The 20,298-nt window shown below is 41.5% G+C and overlaps 1 protein-coding gene across 1 annotated transcript in view; it reads left to right on the top strand.

Moving 5' to 3' along the window:
* Window positions 1-18,975, top strand: part of LOC308282464 (CSC1-like protein 2) — a gene marked incomplete at its 3' end in the record, with an annotated part of 134,469 nt that extends 115,494 nt beyond the window's left edge. Inside the window, exons 21-26 of the mRNA XM_080722810.1 lie at window positions 3,769-3,931; window positions 5,423-5,528; window positions 8,757-8,924; window positions 10,916-11,031; window positions 16,182-16,265; window positions 18,718-18,975. Of these exons, the coding sequence (XP_080578936.1) occupies window positions 3,769-3,931; window positions 5,423-5,528; window positions 8,757-8,924; window positions 10,916-11,031; window positions 16,182-16,265; window positions 18,718-18,975 (895 nt within the window). The remainder of the gene's footprint in view (window positions 1-3,768; window positions 3,932-5,422; window positions 5,529-8,756; window positions 8,925-10,915; window positions 11,032-16,181; window positions 16,266-18,717) is intronic.
* Between the last annotated feature and the right edge of the window lie 1,323 nt (window positions 18,976-20,298).

Genomic DNA, 20,298 nt, shown 5'->3' with positions numbered 1-20,298 from the left:
TTACAGAGATTGTGTAACTCATTCACCCATTCACACACACATTCATACAGTGATGTCAGAGGAAAACATGCTTGGCACCAACCTGCTCATCAGGAGCAGTTAGGGGTTCAGAGTCTTGATAATTAACACCAACCTGCTCATCAGGAGCAGTTAGGGGTTCAGAGTCTTGATAATTAACACCAACCTGCTCATCAGAGCAGTTAGGGGTTCAGAGTCTTGATAATTAACACCAACCTGCTCATCAGGAGCAGTTAGGGGTTCAGAGTCTTGATAATTAACACCAACCTGCTCATCAGGAGCAGTTAGGGGTTCAGAGTCTTGATAATTAACACCAACCTGCTCATCAGGAGCAGTTAGGGGTTCAGAGTCTTGATAATTAACACCAACCTGCTCATCAGGAGCAGTTAGGGGTTCAGAGTCTTGATAATTAACACCAACCTGCTCATCAGGAGCAGTTAGGGGTTCAGAGTCTTGATAATTAACACCAACCTGCTCATCAGGAGCAGTTAGGGGTTCAGAGTCTTGATAATTAACACCAACCTGCTCATCAGGAGCAGTTAGGGGTTCAGAGTCTTGATAATTAACACCAACCTGCTCATCAGGAGCAGTTAGGGGTTCAGAGTCTTGATAATTAACACCAACCTGCTCATCAGGAGCAGTTAGGGGTTCAGAGTCTTGCTCAAGGACTCTTCCACACGAGCTTGTTGTTACACTGCCATGCAAACATGTTATATGGCTAGTGATTCCTTTTGCCCTGGACCGTTCTCGTCTTTGACAGTTCGTTCACTCCTTATCTACAACATCTTAGATGCCACTTGTTAATGTTAATCTGCCTACCAGAAACTATCTTTATATGTGCATCTCTGACGCTGTGCTGAAAGTAATCTAACAATAAACTTCCTAGAAACTATCTTTATATGTGCATCTCTGACGCTGTGCTGAAAGTAATCTAACAAGAAACATCCTAGAAACTATCTTTATATGTGCATCTCTGACGCTGTGCTGAAAGTAATCTAACAAGAAACATCCTAGAAACTATCTTTATATGTGCATCTCTGACGCTGTGCTGAAAGTAATCTAACAAGAAACATCCTAGAAACTATCTTTATATGTGCATCTCTGACGCTGTGCTGAAAGTAATCTAACAATAAACTTCCTAGAAACTATCTTTATATGTGCATCTCTGACGCTGTGCTGAAAGTAATCTAACAAGAAACATCCTAGAAACTATCTTTATATGTGCATCTCTGACGCTGTGCTGAAAGTAATCTAACAAGAAACATCCTAGAAACTATCTTTATATGTGCATCTCTGACGCTGTGCTGAAAGTAATCTAACAATAAACTTCCTAGAAACTATCTTTATATGTGCATCTCTGACGCTGTGCTGAAAGTAATCTAACAAGAAACATCCTGGGGTAAAACAGGCTGAACTCCTGCAGATATCATTTGTTTTCCTTCACTTTTACTTGAGGAAGGACTTTTTGTGGCTGCAGGTGTTCAAGGTTCAAGGTTGTATTTTATAGTTTCATCTTAATGTGTACAGTAACACGTACAGTAACACTTACATAAGAGGACAACTTATTTTTGGTCAGCTTTCACCAACAACAACAAAAAGGTTGCAGCTAAAACAAAAACACAAACAAAAAAACTGTCTGTTAATCTATATCGATAGAAACCACACCTAGTGTGAAGTGAGAGGTGCTATTTATGAGTTCATTTCATCAAGCATCCCGCTGACCAATCACAGCGCGCCCTGTGAAGCTTGGCCAATGGGGACCCTGGGGGCGTAGGACACACTTTGAGACGTTTGTTTCAAGACGTCGGCCTCGCTTCAGTTAGCTTAAAGCCCCGGAACATTTTTTTTATCAGTTTTTGACCGGACAAGGCCAGATGTTGGAGCTACAGCTCCTGCTCAAGAATAGATCAACGTATGATTTATGATTTATTTACAAGGTGACATAGAAACATTACTCTAGACCAGGGGTTCCCAAATCGTTTTCTTTTGTCTCAGGGCACCCCATGAATATTATTTTCATCCGAGGCACCCCTACATTATCATTTTCACTCCCAGCACCATATATTTATAGCATATCGTCGTTGTCGGGTGGAAACCTTGTATGTCCAAAACTGTTTGTTTTGTATTTATCTATAAAATGTACTAAACTAGTGAAAACAGTAAACATTTATTTTACAGTTTTATGATGTGTCCTGGCTGTTTAGTGATAAAACATTGACAAATGTATAGTATGTAATCCATAAAGCTATAAACCAAATTATGTATGAATTGGCTACTTACTTTACTGACATACTGACTTTTGATGTCAGTATTTTATAGTCAAAATGTTGTTGTCAATCAAAGGGGTTTATTGGATTCAGCAATCAGGAAAAGGGGAAAGCACTTCAGTTTGAGAACCTCTGGTTTAATTCAATAATCAGTGAATCTACAAACTATAGGGATGGGCAACTTTGATGATGGTGAGGGCCATTATTTCCACCTTCACTCCAGAGGGCCACATTGCATATTGCTACGTCCTACTTTGTCATCCTAGTATCTCTTACAAAAGAAGCAAAAAATATGCGATGCGTTTTGAGCACTACAGGATGTCAGGTCAACAATGACATGACATCAGTCATTTCATCTAAAGTCAACATTTTATCTAAATTACATTTAGCCTGTATACGCCTGCAAGGTCGTCAAGGCAAGGGCGACAGTCAAATGTTTTAACCACTAAGTACAGCAATTCAGTGAGCACGTAGTGTTCAGCTCTCCAGGTGTGTGTTAATGCTCTCCAGGTGTGTGTTCAGACTGTGATGTGTGTTAATGCTCTGCAGGTGTGTGTTCAGACTGTGATGTGTGTTAATGCTCTCTCCAGGTGTGTGTTCAGACTGTGATGTGTGTTAATGCTCTCTCCAGGTGTGTGTTAATGCTCTCTCCAGGTGTGTGTTCAGACTGTGATGTGTGTTAATGCTCTCCAGGTGTGTGTTCAGACTGTGATGTGTGTTAATGCTCTCTGCAGGTGTGTGTTCAGACTGTGATGTGTGTTAATGCTCTCCAGGTGTGTGTTCAGACTGTGATGTGTGTTAATGCTCTGTGCAGGTGTGTGTTCAGACTGTGATGTGTGTTAATGCTCTCCAGGTGTGTGTTCAGACTGTGATGTGTGTTAATGCTCTCCAGGTGTGTGTTCAGACTGTGATGTGTGTTAATGCTCTCCAGGTGTGTGTTCAGACTGTGATGTGTGTTAATGCTCTGCAGGTGTGTGTTCAGACTGTGATGTGTGTTAATGCTCTCCAGGTGTGTGTTCAGACTGTGATGTGTGTTAATGCTCTCCAGGTGTGTGTTCAGACTGTGATGTGTGTTAATGCTCTCCAGGTGTGTGTTCAGACTGTGATGTGTGTTAATGCTCTCCAGGTGTGTGTTCAGACTGTGATGTGTGTTAATGCTCTGCAGGTGTGTGTTCAGACTGTGATGTGTGTTAATGCTCTCCAGGTGTGTGTTCAGACTGTGATGTGTGTTAATGCTCTCCAGGTGTGTGTTCAGACTGTGATGTGTGTTAATGCTCTCCAGGTGTGTGTTCAGACTGTGATGTGTGTTAATGCTCTGTGCAGGTGTGTGTTCAGACTGTGATGTGTGTTAATGCTCTCCAGGTGTGTGTTCAGACTGTGATGTGTGTTAATGCTCTGTGCAGGTGTGTGTTCAGACTGTGATGTGTGTTAATGCTCTCCAGGTGTGTGTTCAGACTGTGATGTGTGTTAATGCTCTGTGCAGGTGTGTGTTCCTGCCGGACAACGGTGCGTTCTTCGTGAACTACGTGATCGCCTCGGCGTTCATCGGTAACGCCATGGATCTGCTGCGGATCCCCGGCCTCCTCATGTACATGATCCGTCTGTGTCTGGCCCGCTCCGCCGCCGAGAGGCGCAACGTGAAGAGGGTACGTTAATAAAACACTGTGTCTGGCCCACTCTGAGGTCCAGAGGGTAGGTTAACACTGTGTCTGGCCCGCTCCGCCGCCGAGAGGCGCAACGTGAAGAGGGTACGTTAATAAACACTGTCTGGCCCGCTCTGAGGCTAAGAGGCGCAACGTGAAGAGGGTACGTTAATAAAACACTGTGTCTGGCCCACTCTAAGGCTGAGAGGTGCAACGTCAAGAGCGTACGTTAATAAAACACTGTGTCTGGCCCACTCTAAGGCTGAGAGGCGCAACGTCAAGAGGGTACGTTAATAAAACACTGTCTGGCCCACTCTGAGGCTGAGAGGCGCAACGTGAAGAGGGTACGTTCACATGGGACATCTAAGAACTTCACTGATCCTGCCATTGGCTAGACCAGTGGTCATCAACCTCTTCAGGCCGCAACCTCCAAAATAATCATATTTTAACTAGGGAGCCTATGAGTTCCAGTAGTAACACGGTGTCCTATGAGTTCCAGTAGTAACACTGTGTCCTATGAGTTCCAGTAGTAACACTGTGTCCTATGAGTTCCAGTAGTAACACTGTGTCCTATGAGTTCCAGTAGTAACACTGTGTCCTATGAGTTCCAGTAGTAACACTGTGTCCTATGAGTTCCAGTGTAACATCGTGTCCTATGAGTTCCAGTAGTAACACTGTGTCCTATGAGTTCCAGTGTAACATGTGTCCTATGAGTTCCAGTAGTAACACTGTGTCCTATGAGTTCCAGTAGTAACAGTGTGTCCTATGAGTTCCAGTGTAACACTGTGTCCTATGAGTTCCAGTAGTAACAGTGTGTCCTATGAGTTCCAGTACTAACACTGTGTCCTATGAGTTCCAGTAGTAACACTGTGTCCTATGAGTTCCAGTAGTAACAGTGTGTCCTATGAGTTCCAGTACTAACACTGTGTCCTATGAGTTCCAGTAGTAACACTGTGTCCTATGAGTTCCAGTAGTAACATCGTGTCCTATGAGTTCCAGTACTAACACTGTGTCCTCTACAGCACCAGGCCTATGAGTTCCAGTGTAACACTGTGTCCTATGAGTTCCAGTGTAACATCGTGTCCTATGAGTTCCAGTGTAACAGTGTGTCCTATGAGTTCCAGTAGTAACACTGTGTCCTATGAGTTCCAGTGTAACAGTGTGTCCTATGAGTTCCAGTACTAACACTGTGTCCTATGAGTTCCAGTAGTAACACTGTGTCCTATGCAGCACCAGGCCTATGAGTTCCAGTGTAACAGTGTGTCCTATGAGTTCCAGTAGTAACACTGTGTCCTATGAATTCCAGTACTAACATTCTCTCCTATGAGTTCCAGTGTAACAGTGTGTCCTATGAGTTCCAGTGTAACAGTGTGTCCTATGAGTTCCAGTAGTAACACTGTGTCCTATGAATTCCAGTACTAACATTCTCTCCTATGAGTTCCAGTGTAACAGTGTGTCCTATGAGTTCCAGTAGTAACACTGTGTCCTCTACAGCACCAGGCCTATGAGTTCCAGTTCGGAGCAGCCTACGCCTGGATGATGAACGTGTTCACGGTGGTGATGGCCTACAGCATCACCTGTCCTATCATCGTACCGTTTGGTGAGCCACACACACACACACACACACACACACACACACACACACACACACACACACACACACACACACACACACACACACATATGCACATACGCACATTTCAATTCCTTCTTTTGAGTCCACATTGTACATACATTACAATTCAGTCTGTCATATTAACACTGGATGAATAATTATGGGTACAGAAAGCACCTTCTCCTCCAGATAGATGGACTGTCTATATTTGAGCAGTAAGTTGCAAGCTGCTTTGCCTTATATTACACCTGGACAACCCCATGATCCTCAAGACCACCAGCCTGTGGACATTATGGTCCAAGCTGCCAAATATAAAACATAAAAACAATGAGCTGACACTTACTGTATATCCTATCCACAACAGAGGAATGAAAGATAGCTGACACATCTTTTGTAAGAATGTCAACAATTCTGTCATGCCTGGCCATGTAAACATTACAGCCATTTAATATATCTCTGCTGTCGGGCCAAAACCTCCTAACTCCAACATGTTCATTTTGGGGAAAATGAGCTCAAGTGGAGTTAGGAGGTTTTGACCGAAGGGCTTTTTACTACTTTTCATTGGTTCAATATTAGTTTAACCAACACTCAATAGCCCTGATTTATGACAAAAAATAAAATCATAAACCTCAAAAATGGACTTAAAGGGCCTACACCATGCTTTTAAAACTATATTTTTTGTATAAATATATGCTCAAAATTGAGTCTTAGACAGGTTTTAACCCTCAACAAACACTCTGACCATTCTTTTTGTTTGTTCTAGCTCTACTATGAGGCTCTCCAGCTGCAATACCAAAACGTCCTCTGTTTGCTCAGGGGCGCATCTAGTGGGGTTTTTCCAGAAAAAAAAAGAAGTGTTTTGAAAAAAAAAAAGTTTTTTGAAAAAAAAAAGGTTTTGAAAAAAAAAGTTTTTTGAAAAAAAAGTTTTTGAAAAAGTTTTTTGAAAAAAAAGTTTTTGAAAAAAAAGTTTTGAAAAAAAAATCTTTTGAAAAAATCTTTTTTTGAAAAAAAAGAAAAAAAATTTTTTGAAAAAAAAAGTTTTTTTGAATTTTTTTTTAAAAAAGGGTTAGTGTTTGAAAGAAAAAGTTTTGAAAAAAAAAATTGAAAAAAAAAAGTTTTGAAAAAAAAATTTGAAAAAAAATTTTTTTTGATTTTTTTTTTTTTTTGACTCTGAAAAAAAAAAAACGAATCCGTGTGACGTCACACGGATCAACTCTCAGAACAGCACTGTTCTGAGAACCCGTGGAAAGCTTTTCATCTCTGTCTTCCCAGAGGGGGGGGGGGGGCGGGACAACGACGCCTGTATCCTGTCTGCCGAAATCCCATCCGGTTTAATGTTACACAACACCCACGCTGGGCTCAATCGGTTTCGCTTTGGGAAATGGCAGGCTGTTTACCGTCGTAGCTTACCGTGACTGGATCGTATTGTGAATGGAATCGGTGAACCATCGCGCAATGGATTCGCGCGCGCGCCCACATTAAAGGTAGGCAAAATCCTGGCGGTGTGGACCATTAGAAGGGTCTTAAAAATAGTGGTGGGTGAGTTAACAGGTTTAATGTACATGTTACTGAAGCATCTAGTGGACAGATACAACATGTACTATATGTCCTCATAACTATAGTAATGTGTTAACAGGTTTAATGTACATGCTACTGAAGCACCTAGTGGACAGATACAACTTGTACTATATGTCCTCATAACTATAGTAATGTGTGTTATTAACAGATACAACATGTACTATATGTCCTCATAACTATAGTAATGTGTTAACAGGTTTAATGTACATGCTGTTGAAGCACCTAGTGGACAGATACAACATGTACTATATGTCCTCATAACTATAGTAATGTGTTAACAGGTTTAATGTACATGTTACTGAAGCATCTAGTGGACAGATACAACATGTACTATATTAGGGATGTTAATCGACGCATTATTGGCGAATCGACGCGTCGCGGCCGAAAATCGATGCGTCGATCGACTTTTTTCACTTTTTTTTCCGCTAAGCAGCAGCTGAGAGGAGAGCAGCACAACGGCGCATTACTTTAAACAACACAACGTATGCTGCACCCATCAGAACTTGCATCAAAGCCCTAATAATAATGATAATACATAATTGCTCTTCCTTGTTAGCATGGAGTCTGTTCTCTAGAGACTAGAAGCGGAGTGACAATAAGTCCATGGAACGTGCGGGAGCGCTGACCGCTCGCTCTCATATATCCCCGGTGTGTCGCATTAACGTTAACGACGAGTAGTGTGGTTTGTGATCATCGCACACAACGGCGACGCTGCCATTAACAAGCGAGCTTTCGTGTCAAGCGTGCATGCAGAGGCAGGAGGTAAACAAAAGCATCCAGTCCATAGAGATACAGTCAGGCAAGTCAGCGCGCACTGCTATGACGCGCACATCAGCACGGTCCAGCAGTGTTTCTCAACCAGTAGTCCGCGGACCTGACTAGCGCCGCATGCATGCGAATGCACAACACATGCAGGCGGCATGCACTCGTCTCCGACACAGACAGACACACACACACACACACACACACACACACACACACACACACACACACACACACACCTGTCTATGTCCTCATAACTATAGTAATGTGTCAACAGGTTTAATGTACATGCTACTCAAACACCTAGTGGACAGATACAACATGTACTATATGTCCTCATAACTATAGTAATGTGTCAACAGGTTTAATGTACATGCTACTCAAACACCTAGTGGACAGATACAACATGTACTATATGTCCTCATAACTATAGTAATGTGTCAACAGGTTTAATGTACATGCTACTCAAACACCTAGTGGACAGATACAACATGTGCAATATGTCCTCATAACTATAGTAATGTGTTAACAGGTCTAATGTACATGCTACTCAAACACCTAGTGGACAGATACAACATGTACTATATGTCCTCATAACTATAGTAATGTGTTAACAGGTTTAATGTACATGCTGTTGAAGCATCTAGTGGACAGATACAACATGTACTATAATGTCCTCATAACTATAGTAATGTGTTCACAGGTTTAATGTACATGCTACTGAAGCATCTGGTGGACAGATACAACATGTACTATATGTCCTCATAACTATAGTAATGTGTTCACAGGTTTAATGTACATGTTACTGAAGCATCTAGTGGACAGATACAACATGTACTATATGTCCTCATAACTATAGTAATGTGTTCACAGGTTTAATGTACATGCTACTGAAGCATCTAGTGGACAGATACAACATGTACTACGCATACCTTCCCTCCAAACTGGATAAGAAGATCCACTCCTCAGCGGTGACTCAGGTTGTTGCTGCTCCCATCCTCTGTCTGTTCTGGCTGCTGTTCTTCTCCACCGTGCGCACCGGTACGTTTAACCCTCTCTGCACCGGTACCTTCCTGTTTAACCCCTTGTGTAGCCACGTGTAATACCCTGAGAAATCTCCTAGCTTGTCTGACAGTCAGTACAGGAAGTGATGTCAGTGAGTCACAGTGATGTGGTACAGAATGACTTGTATATGGGCATGAAAATGATGGCACGTGACTTCACTTCCTGAAGGTAAAAATGGAAGAATCTGGAGATGTTCACATGCTTCCACGAAACAGCTGAGGTACTGCTGGGTCACAACATGACCCAGGAATCACTGAAAATGTTCAAAGAGAATGACAACACTGCATTTGGAACATATTGGAAAAAGTAATCTCAACAAGTCATATCTTCATAAACAAAGTCAAGGTGACAACAACATACCAAAATGAGAAACAAATGAACCACACAGTACTGAACATCAGCTGCTGCTCTGGAACACAAGGGTAGTGTTCCAGACACCTAGGCTGGTAATCCAGCTTTTGCAGCGTCACAGGTTCAAGTCCTGACTTGCAACCTCAAGTCCCCATCTCTCTCCCCATTTCCTGTCAGCATACTGTCAATAAAAAGCAGAAAAAGCCCCAAAATACTGTCCAAATGACAAAGGAATGGCCGATATCTGTGTGGCTGGTTCAGATAGGGATCTCCATGTATGGGCATAACATATATTGTATGTATATGGATACATATTATTATTAATAAAGGATAAAATTAAATAAAAAGTCCATATATGGTCATTCCCAGAAAAAGAAAAAAACCTTACCCTAACCCATACATGGAGATTTCTGATGTCATAAATCCCAGGCCGAAAATGAGAATGTTAGGCTATATATTATTATTATTATTATGCCCATATATGGAGATCCACAGGCATCAAACCAAGGCCCTAACTCACCAAAGCCCCTGCTTGGCATTACTAATTAACGTACATTTTATGCCCATATATGGAGATTCCTATATTGTCAATATTAAGGACATTATTAAGGATATTCTGTTATCAATATTAAGGACATATATGGGAATGCCCATATTTCAACTGAAACGGGTGAAACGGGTGTTTATACAGTAGCTAACCTGGTGTCAGCACACTTTGCACCGTGGAGGAGAGTCTGGTATTCCTTACAAACCAAGCCCTGAGATCTGGTTTAGAAAGAAGTTAGTTAGAATAAAATAATCATTCTGGAGGTGCACATCACCATGGTTCTGCTAGTAAAGAACTACAACACCCATGGTTCTGCTAGTAAAGAACTACAACACCCATGGTTCTGATAGTAAATAAACTACAACACCCATGGTTCTGCTAGTAAAGAACTACAACACCCATGGTTCTGCTAGTAAAAAAACTACAACACCCATGGTTCTGCTAGTAAAAAGAAATACAACACCCATGGTTCTGCTAGTAAAAAGAACTACAACACCCATGGTTCTGCTAGTAAAAAACTACAACACTCATGGTTCTGCTAGTAAAAAACTACAACACCCATGGTTCTGCTAGTAAAAAAACTACAACACCCATGGTTCTGCTAGTAAAAAACTACAACAGTTATTTCCGCTTCAGACCAGATCAGAAACCTCAAAACTCTAGCCTATCCACAACTTTCCAACATCCCATCATGCATTGCGCAGAAGGCATGCAGCATTTCCGGCGTTGCAGCCGAGTGTGATCTACAAGCTCACAACGGTTGCATCTGCGATGCGACGTGAGCTTGTATGTCTGCTGTTAACCGGATGTGGCCCACAGATAATGCTACAGTGAATTCTGGCAGAAACAGGAGGATTGATCCCACCAGGCTCCAAGGGTAAAAGTAAAACCCTTTACAACCATTGGCTCTCTGCTGCTGCCAGGTTGTTGCAGGTCTGACCAATCAGGTGGATCACCTCCCTCACTTTATGACCCTTTTTAGGGTTTGGCCAATCAGGCGTGTGTCTCACTGCTACTTCCTGGCTGTTTTAGATCTGACCAATCAGGCTCCTCTTCCTGTGTCTCACAGGTTTCGTGACGCCCACCTCCATGTTCACGCTGGTTGTTCTGATCGTCACCATCGTGGTGTGTTTGAGTCACGTCTGCTTTGGACACTTCAAGTACCTCAGCGCTCACAACTACAAGGTACTGTAACATATGTACTGTATGTATGCTATATGTATGTTTATTATATATGTATGTATGAGACACTTCAAGTACCTCAGCGCTCACAACTACAAGGTAATATATATCTATATGTACATCATATATGTATGTTTATTATATATGTATATTTATTATATATGTATGTATGGGACACTTCAAGTACCTCAGCGCTCACAACTACAAGGTATACTGTATGTATATACACAATATTATATATGTATGTATATACATAATATTATATATGTATGTATGACTGAATGAGACACTTCAAGTACCTCAGCGCTCACAACTACAAGGTAATATATATATATATATATGTACTGTATGATGTACATGATATATGTATGTATATACATAATATTATATATGTGTGTTGTTACGTCTAGGGTTAGCAGAAGTAACATAAAATGGAAAATGACGATGATAAAAATAGAATGTAGATTTGTTACAAGGAAAGGAATTGAAATAATTACACAAATATACAATAAATGCAAAACCTAAATCTAACTAACAGAACCAGACTACTTAACTAAATGCAAAGTCAGGCTGTCATGTTTTTCAGACGAAATGAAGGTTTGGTTTGGGTGTGAAAGGACAGGGGGACCGATTCCCTGCTGCTGTCAAGCTAACAGTCCTCTGTTGAGTCTGGTTGGAGAGTGAGCTTTATAGTCCATAGGTGTGGCCCTCAGCCAATCCACTACACAGGTGTCATTAGCCTCAGTCACAGCCGGCCAATGTATGAAGGAACCAATTCCCACAGACAGCCTCCGGTGATCAGACGCAGGTGTCTGCCATTTATCAATCAAGGTCTCCAATCTCCACTTCTCACTCCACCTCAGAACACAAGAAATGGCACAGGATAATACAATGCTAACACAATATAATAAATATACACTCTAAAATACAGCTGGCTGTAACACCTCCCTCCCTAAAAGAAAACTTCTCCCTAGAAGTTTTCATCAGAAGCTTGAAGGTGGGGTTATAATGAGACACTGGCACAGCCAATCTTATAAGTTACAAAGTGAGGTTGCCCTCTCTCAACCTAACAAATTGTCAATATGCTCAGCCAATATAAAAACTGAATTTATGAAGTCCACCCTTTCACATTTATGAATTAAATAATCAGAAAATTACCAAAAGCAAGATCATGATATCATTTCAAATTAGTACGTGGGGGTGGAAGACTAAGCACGGACACACAAAAAATATTGACTTGTATTGAGCATATTCACAGAACACAACCGAATGAGCAAACAGGTACTAAGCAACGGTTCTCCTGTCGTGTGAGCCCTCCACAGCACACACGACCGGAGCAAACTATTCAAAATAGCTAAACAAAGTTAACTCACAAATGAATTAACACTGAATTCACAGACTTAAACCCATGTTGCTCATTCGAATTACATTTGTTGGCAGATTTCCCCAATAACAAATTATCAGTTTGCACAGCCCTTCCCCCTCACACGTTTGAGTTTCAAATTCACAGAACTCCAAAGAAACAAAGAACATGCTGCATTCACCCTTTCCTCCTAAATCCTCACTCACTAACCCCTTCCTCCTAATGTCTCCACCGAGACCTCTTCCTCTGTCTCCACTGAGACCCCTTTCCTCCTAATGTCTATTAAGACCTCACTCAAAGAACCCCCTCCTCCTAATATCTCCACTGAGAACTCACTCTTACTACTTTGAACTACAGCATCACGCTTAAGAACCACAGAGCATCCACATAACCGAAGAACTAACAGAACAATATTTCCACAGAACAAAGCTACGACAGTACCAATCTTAAAAATTAGGGGGAGGGCGCAAAATTATTATTGCCAGATTTATTCACATTACTGAAATAAGTTTGTGCAGACTTTAGAAACCCAAATTATACTGCAAAAGCAGCCAAATACATAGAACATGTAACTCTACCAATTAACCTCGAATTGTCTAAGGTGTCATAAGCAACATGCTGTTAACAGCCAAGGGTTGCGTGGCTATGTTAAGCTGAGGGGAAGGTACACCAGGTCGGCTCTAACCTACACTCCAACTCTGGAGCTCCACCCCTCAGGTGGAGGGCCAGCCTACTCTGAGTCCCCCCCCCAGCACAAATGAGAACCCCTCCCCTCCCCACGGACTTGTGCTCAACCATGGGACACAAGAGCGTCCCCTCACCCCCCATGGTCGCTGTGGGTCTAGGACATGTCAGCCGTCGCCTCCATATCCTCACCTAAACCCACAGACGCACTTACCGTGGTAGGAGATGCAGGTTTACTCAGTCTCACCAGTCTCACCCGAAGCCACCATACCAGAACCCTTCTCAGAACGTTGACACCAGTCTTTCTCTCTGCCTGCAGTGCAGAGAGATGGAAACATTAGCAAACAGCAAGTACAACACATGACTCAATTGACTTGACTAAGGGCGTGGGAATCTGCACAAACTTATTAGAAATCTGCCTACTCAAAATCAGAACCAAACCAAACCAGCTAAGCAAACTTAACTTTAACAATCACAGCCAGCCAAATCCCGGACGAGCCCCCATGTTACGTCTAGGGTTAGCAGAAGTAACATAAAATGGAAAATGACGATGATAAAAATAGAATGTAGATTTATTACAAGGAAAGGAATTGAAATAATTACACAAATATACAATAAATGCAAAACCTAAATCTAACTAACAGAACCAGACTACTTAACTAAATGCAAAGTCAGGCTGTCATGTTTTTCAGACGAAATGAAGGTTTGGTTTGGGTGTGAAAGGACAGGGGGACCGATTCCCTGCTGCTGTCAAGCTAACAGTCCTCTGTTGAGTCTGGTTGGAGAGTGAGCTTTATAGTCCATAGGTGTGGCCCTCAGCCAATCCACTACACAGGTGTCATTAGCCTCAGTCACAGCCGGCCAATGTATGAAGGAACCAATTCCCACAGACAGCCTCCGGTGATCAGACGCAGGTGTCTGCCATTTATCAATCAAGGTCTCCAATCTCCACTTCTCACTCCACCTCAGAACACAAGAAATGGCACAGGATAATACAATGCTAACACAATATAATAAATATACACTCTAAAATACAGCTGGCTGTAACATGTGTATATACATAATATTATATATGTGCGTATATACATAATATTATATATATATGTATGTATATACATAATATTATATATGTGTGTGTATATTATATATGTGTGTATATACATAATATTATATATATAATATTATGTATATACATAATATTATATATGAATGTATATACATAATATTATATATGAATGTATATACATAATATTATATATGAATGTATATACATAATAATATATATATATGAATGTATATACATAATAATATATATGAATGTATATACATAATATTATGTATGTATGTATATACATAATATTATATATGTAAGTATATACACAATATTATATATGTATTGTATGTACATATATGATATGATATGATATATGTATGAATTTTATGAGACACTTGAAGTACCTCAGTGCTCACAACTACAAGGTACAGTCTTCATTCCTTGGGGTGTTGTTGTCACAGTATACAGTATGTCACAGTATGATTGGAAAACCAGTCAGATTGAAAAGCTTGCACTGGTTTTCACCTTCAGCCCAACTTGGTTCCTCTCCCACTGTGCCCGATAACGACAACATGTCGGCGTTCACATCAATTATGTGTGCGTTATGGTTGTGGTGAGGACGCTGCCATCCACTCTCATCCACTTCAATGGAGGAATTTATTTTGTATCATTATCATTATCATTATTGTTATCGTTATCGTTATCATATCGCACCGCAGTGAGAAAGGACCTTAAGTCTCAATACCTCAGAGACGTTGTTTCTTTTTTTGAGCGCAGGGGAGCACAGGAGGTGAACTAGAAGAAAAGCAGTACTTTTTAAATCTGACTGCTTTCCAATCATACTGCAACATATTTATGTATGTACATATATCATGTATGTATGAATGAGTGAATCTATAAAGCTATTAATGAAGGTATGGATGAAGTTATGAATGAATGCACAAATGTATGCTTGACTACATGAATGAATTAATGAATTCATGTGTGATTCAATGAATGAATAGTTTAATTTATGATTAATTGATTGATTGATTGATTGAATGAAGTCATTGGCTGCCACGTGACGAGTTTGACGACTTATTGCCAACGGTCCAGGCTGTCACGTGACGATTTTGACGAGTTCCTTATTTTGCCGCTGGAGGGCGCTGTTCGCTAGCTTATGGGTCACCGGGGTACCCGGAAGGTCACCTGACACACCGATGACGTAATCTGAACAAAACAGCTTTCCCCTTTTTTTCAGGCAAAAAAAGCAAAAAGCCCCCTAGTGTTAGTCTATGGGACGAACGGTGTAAAGCCAGGCGGATGCGAGAGCCGGTATGGTTCAAACGGGCGGTCGTGTCTCGGACAGGGTTATTTTCCATCTCCAGGACCACCGCGGCCGCCGTTGTGTGCGTCTTTTGAGGGCTCCTGGGCGGAGCCACACAGAATATTCTGTGATGTTTCAAAGGTTAGTAAAAAATTTGGCAGGGACGAAAAAACTATGTTGGCAGTCGAAAGCTATTAATTCATATCATTTCATGAATTCATAGCTGCATTAATAGCTTAATAGATGTTATTAAGCTATTAATGCAGATATGAATTCATCATTTGATTAACGTATTAAGCTATTAAAGGGGAAGACCACCCATTTTCAATATTGAACTATATACTAATATACCTTAGACGTTCCCCCTCTTCTGTGTTGCCTAGAACTGGAGGATTGATTTTGGGGTTTGTATTGTAAAGTACAACTTGAACATCACACATTGTACTTTACAATACAAACCCCAAAATCAATCCTCCAGTTCTAGGCAACACAGAAGAGGGGGAATTTTTTTTTTTACAACTCCTCTAAGGTATATTAGTGACATAGTTCAATATTGAAAATGGGTGGTCTTCCCCTTTAAGGAAGATATGCTTGAATGAATGTATTAATGAATGACTATAAACATCTGTTCTCTCCTGATCCGTTTGAAAAGGACTCGTTTGTGTATCATTTATTCATACTGTCTCTCTACGTGTCTATGTCTCTCTCTCTCTCTCTCTCTCTCTCTCTCTCTCTCTCTCTCTCAGATTGACACTAAGGACAGTGACGTGGAGGCGGTGCAGAACGGACGTCCGTCCCGTCCGTCCTCGTCTCCATCAAACAAAGTTCAGGTATGTTTAGAACCACAGGTCTTTGTACTGATAAGTTCACTATGTGTACGGTAATACAGGCCCTTTTCCACTGACATGGCCCAACACCACACCACTATATACAACGCCCACTGGTGCCAGGTTTTCCACTACAAGGACTAAACGTGGTACTAAAACGTATCCACTCCAGACTAGGTCTGAGCTAGGCCAAACAGGGCCAAACACTTTAATGACTGAGTGATGAATAATCACTCTCTGACGTTTCATTTTGACCACCATAGTTGTAATACATGATAATAGATTCTATTGTGTTGTAACCACTATTATAATCTATTATAGTGTATTATAGTTATCATACTAATACATTATAAGTAAGGGTTAATGAATGGCTCTGCGGGGATTGACGGTACATAACAGACCGACGGACTGATATCTCCCCGAGGAGATATAAGCCATTCAGATAAGCCATTCATTATCCCGCTTATTACCCGGCTACTAAATAAAATTAATAATTTGACTCAAAACTAAAAACAAAACAAAGTATTTCCTTGTTTACAGACGGCTAAAAGTGTTGCGTTGGGCGTCCCTCCCAGCGATTCACGCAGTGCAGCTTGACTGCAGCAGGTGTTCTGAATCTTTGATTAGGCAGCGGTCTGTTATAGAGCGGTGCGGTCTGTTATCCAGAAATATCAGACAGCTGATTTCAGCGATTGACCAATCAGAATCAAGCATCCAAACAAGTCGGGTAATAATACTTTATAGTGTGTTATGATCACAGTTATAATCATTATAGTGTATTATAATTAGGATAGTTGTAATACAAATTTATATTGTATTAAGATCACAGTTAAAAGGGTCAATTTGTTTCTTACCAATAGGGGTACTTTTGTGTAATGGAAAATGTAGATATTTTTATGTGGTGTGGTGTGGTGTGGTGTGGTGCTAAAGCTGCTGTCGAAAAGGGGCTATAGACATCAAAGGGGGCTTGAGCCCCTGCCCTTTTATCCGTCTGTAAAAATTGCCCTCTCCAGACCATGAATGCAGTTTTTACTATGGTGAAAGAAATGCAAATGTCCCCTCTTTCCATGCCATACCTGAAGGCAGCATTCAAGAGAATTAATTGTCTTGTCCAAACTATCCTGAACTTGAATGCAGCATATTATGTTGAAAGAATTGACCTCTCTGTGTAGAAATCCATGCCGTTGGTATCAAGCATCGAATATAGCTGACCTCCAAGCTCACAACGCTGTGAGCTCGGTTATTTTCGATGTTTTCACCTAAAAGGCCTTTTTAGAAATGTCAGCCCCTGCCTCTCTAACATTCTCTGCACGTCCCTGGCGGTATATGAGAGTGTTTCAAGAGTATTTCTAGATTGCAGTATTGATACTCTTATTGACGAGAGTCAATAAGAGTAGTGCTCAAAGACCTGGCGTTTCAATAGCCATAAATCATAACTCTTGTAGAGGTCGCTTATATTGGGACATTTACTCTCTACAAGAGTTATAAAGTGGAGTCAGAACGCTCTTGCTGGTTGAGCCACAAGGTCCATTTTCGGCTCAAAACATGTACAAATCAATAAGGTGCTCAAAACATGTACAAATCAATAAGGTGCTCAAAACATGTACAAATCAATAAGGTGCTCAAAACATGTACAAATCAATAAGGTGTTCAAAACATGTACAAATCAATAAGGTGCTCAAAACATGTACAAATCAATAAGGTGCTCAAAACATGTACAAATCAATAAGGTGCTCAAAACATGTACAAATCAATTAGGTGCTCAAAACATGTACAAATCAATAAGGTGCTCACTGCATTGTCCAAACAGCTTTCTATCTACCGACGGGCAAACTCGTCGGCATGTGTTAGTCCATATGTTTCCAATAAATTAATGTTTACTTCTCCGAGACTCTTGTTTCCTCTTTGGAATGCTTCCGCCTTCAGAACTACAGAACGTAGGAATACTTCCGCATACAAAAACGTCATGTCCTAGTATGAGCGAATAGCGACGGTGATCAACGTCACGTGATATGTTCAGCCATTTTTACACAACAACAAGGAAAGCGATGAGACTCGGAGAAGAATGAGTAAACATTAATTTATTGGAAACATATGGAACAATACAATCCGACGAGTTTGCCCATCGGTAGATAGAAAACTGTTTGGACGATGTTTTGAGCACCTTATTGATTTGTACATGTTTTGAGCACCTTATTGATTTGTACATGTTTTGAGCACCTTATTGATTTGTACATGTTTTGAGCACCTTATTGATTTGTACATGTTTTGAGCTGAATATGGACGTTGGAGCTCAACCATCAAGAGTGTTCTGACTCCCCTTTATAACTCTTGTAGAGAGTAAACGTCCCAATATAAGCGACCCCTACAAGAGTCATGATTTATATCCAGCGTTTCCAGAGTATTTCTAGAATGCAGTATTGATGTTGTGTCCTTGTTCCTCCGTCCCTCGCAGCCTCAGCAGCAGCAGAGCTACATCGCCCAGGTCCTCCAGGACCCCTCCTCAGACGAGCCGGGGGGAGGGGGAGGAGGAGGAGGGGGGGGCTCCGGGGGGTCCACGGGGGGCGGTAGGGGGGGCAGCGAGGAGGACCGGGGGTCCTCGTCCCAGGACGAGGAGATGCTGAACGGGGGGAACAGCCTCAACGAGGGGGACTTCCAGTCTGGAGAGGACAGCCTGATCGCCAACGAGGTTCACCAGAGCAACCGGAAGTAGAGATGAAAACAATCGTTAAAGAAAAGGGAATTAAGAGTCTCTCTTCCTCCGTTACTTTGAAGACTTTCTGTCTGATGGAAGCCAAGGTTTGGTCGGTGGAGAGACGGACTTCATTTTGCCATGTAAAATAATAAAATACAATAAAACAAATCTCCCAGATTCGACCGTTGTTGCGTCAACGCGTTCCCTGCGGATTTTAACGGATCACCATCGCAGCGTTGGAGAAACGCCACGTTTTCCACCGTTTAGAACGATGTGGGTCATTCCACTAACTGACCGTCCGGCTGGCCAATGAACATTGCTAACCCCCCCCCCCCCTCTTCAAGTCCCTCCCCCCCTTCATCCTGATTGGCTGACGTGTAAAGGCCTGTCCATACTTTTCTCAGAAACAAACTTTTCGTTGGAGAGTTCTGACTTTCCGACCTGCAACTTTTCCGAACTCTAATTCGGTGTGATGCTTTTCAGAAGTTGCGAGTGATCATTTTGTAGTTGAACCGGACCTTTCCGACGAAAAGTTTGGTTTGGGAGAAAGTGTGGGCATCCCCTTTACTTTGTTGTTTTCTTTTCACCTCTGTCACCTTAAAAAAAAACACCTGAAAAAAAGGGAAACTGGATTTTATTTTTGTGTGTTTGTGCGGAGTTTAGTTTAGTTTAGTTTAGCAGTAAATAAAAACAACAACAGCAACAAATCTTAATACCCAACTCCACCATAGTTGTGTACATTGGAGACTTAAACTTCTACTAAAATACCCATGATCACCTTTTAAGCTTCTTCTTTTGTTGTTGTCCCACATCTCAAATGTAGCCATTTAGCTTTTATATATATGTTTATATAGTGTGACTGCCATGTCGCTGGGCCAGACCTCCCCCGAAAGGATTTGTTTGAAGTTTCTAATTGGTTTCCTGAAGACATGTGGAACAGCATCCACGTGTCTGACCAAAACGTGAGGTTGTCGCGCAACACGGACCTTCACTGGTACTTAAAGCACCCAAGGGTCTTCTGCTGCCACGCGGGTTTGGGGGTCTTCGGGGGTGATGTATGTAGGGGAATGGGAGAGTGGTATCATGGTGCCTGTAGTTATTATGAAGAGAGGAGGAGAGAATCCACACTTTGGAGGATAGTGGGAGGAGAGACACTGTGGGGAAAGTATCTACACACACTGGAAGGATAGTGGGGGGGTGGAGACACTGTGGGGAAAGAATCTAACATTGCCTCAATGTGGGAGTTGAAGACCCTTCTTTAACAGAAAGGTTAAGCTTTAAGTACGACGCACTCCTTAACTGACTTTCTCTTCCTTGTTTAATTGGCTTCTTTTAAAGCCT

The sequence above is a fragment of the Nannobrachium achirus genome (assembly GCF_963921795.1).
Source record: "Nannobrachium achirus genome assembly, chromosome: 3".
Classification (NCBI taxonomy): domain Eukaryota; kingdom Metazoa; phylum Chordata; class Actinopteri; order Myctophiformes; family Myctophidae; genus Nannobrachium; species Nannobrachium achirus.
The sequence above is the reverse complement of the archived record's forward strand: the minus strand, read 5'-3'. Positions and strand labels throughout refer to the sequence as shown.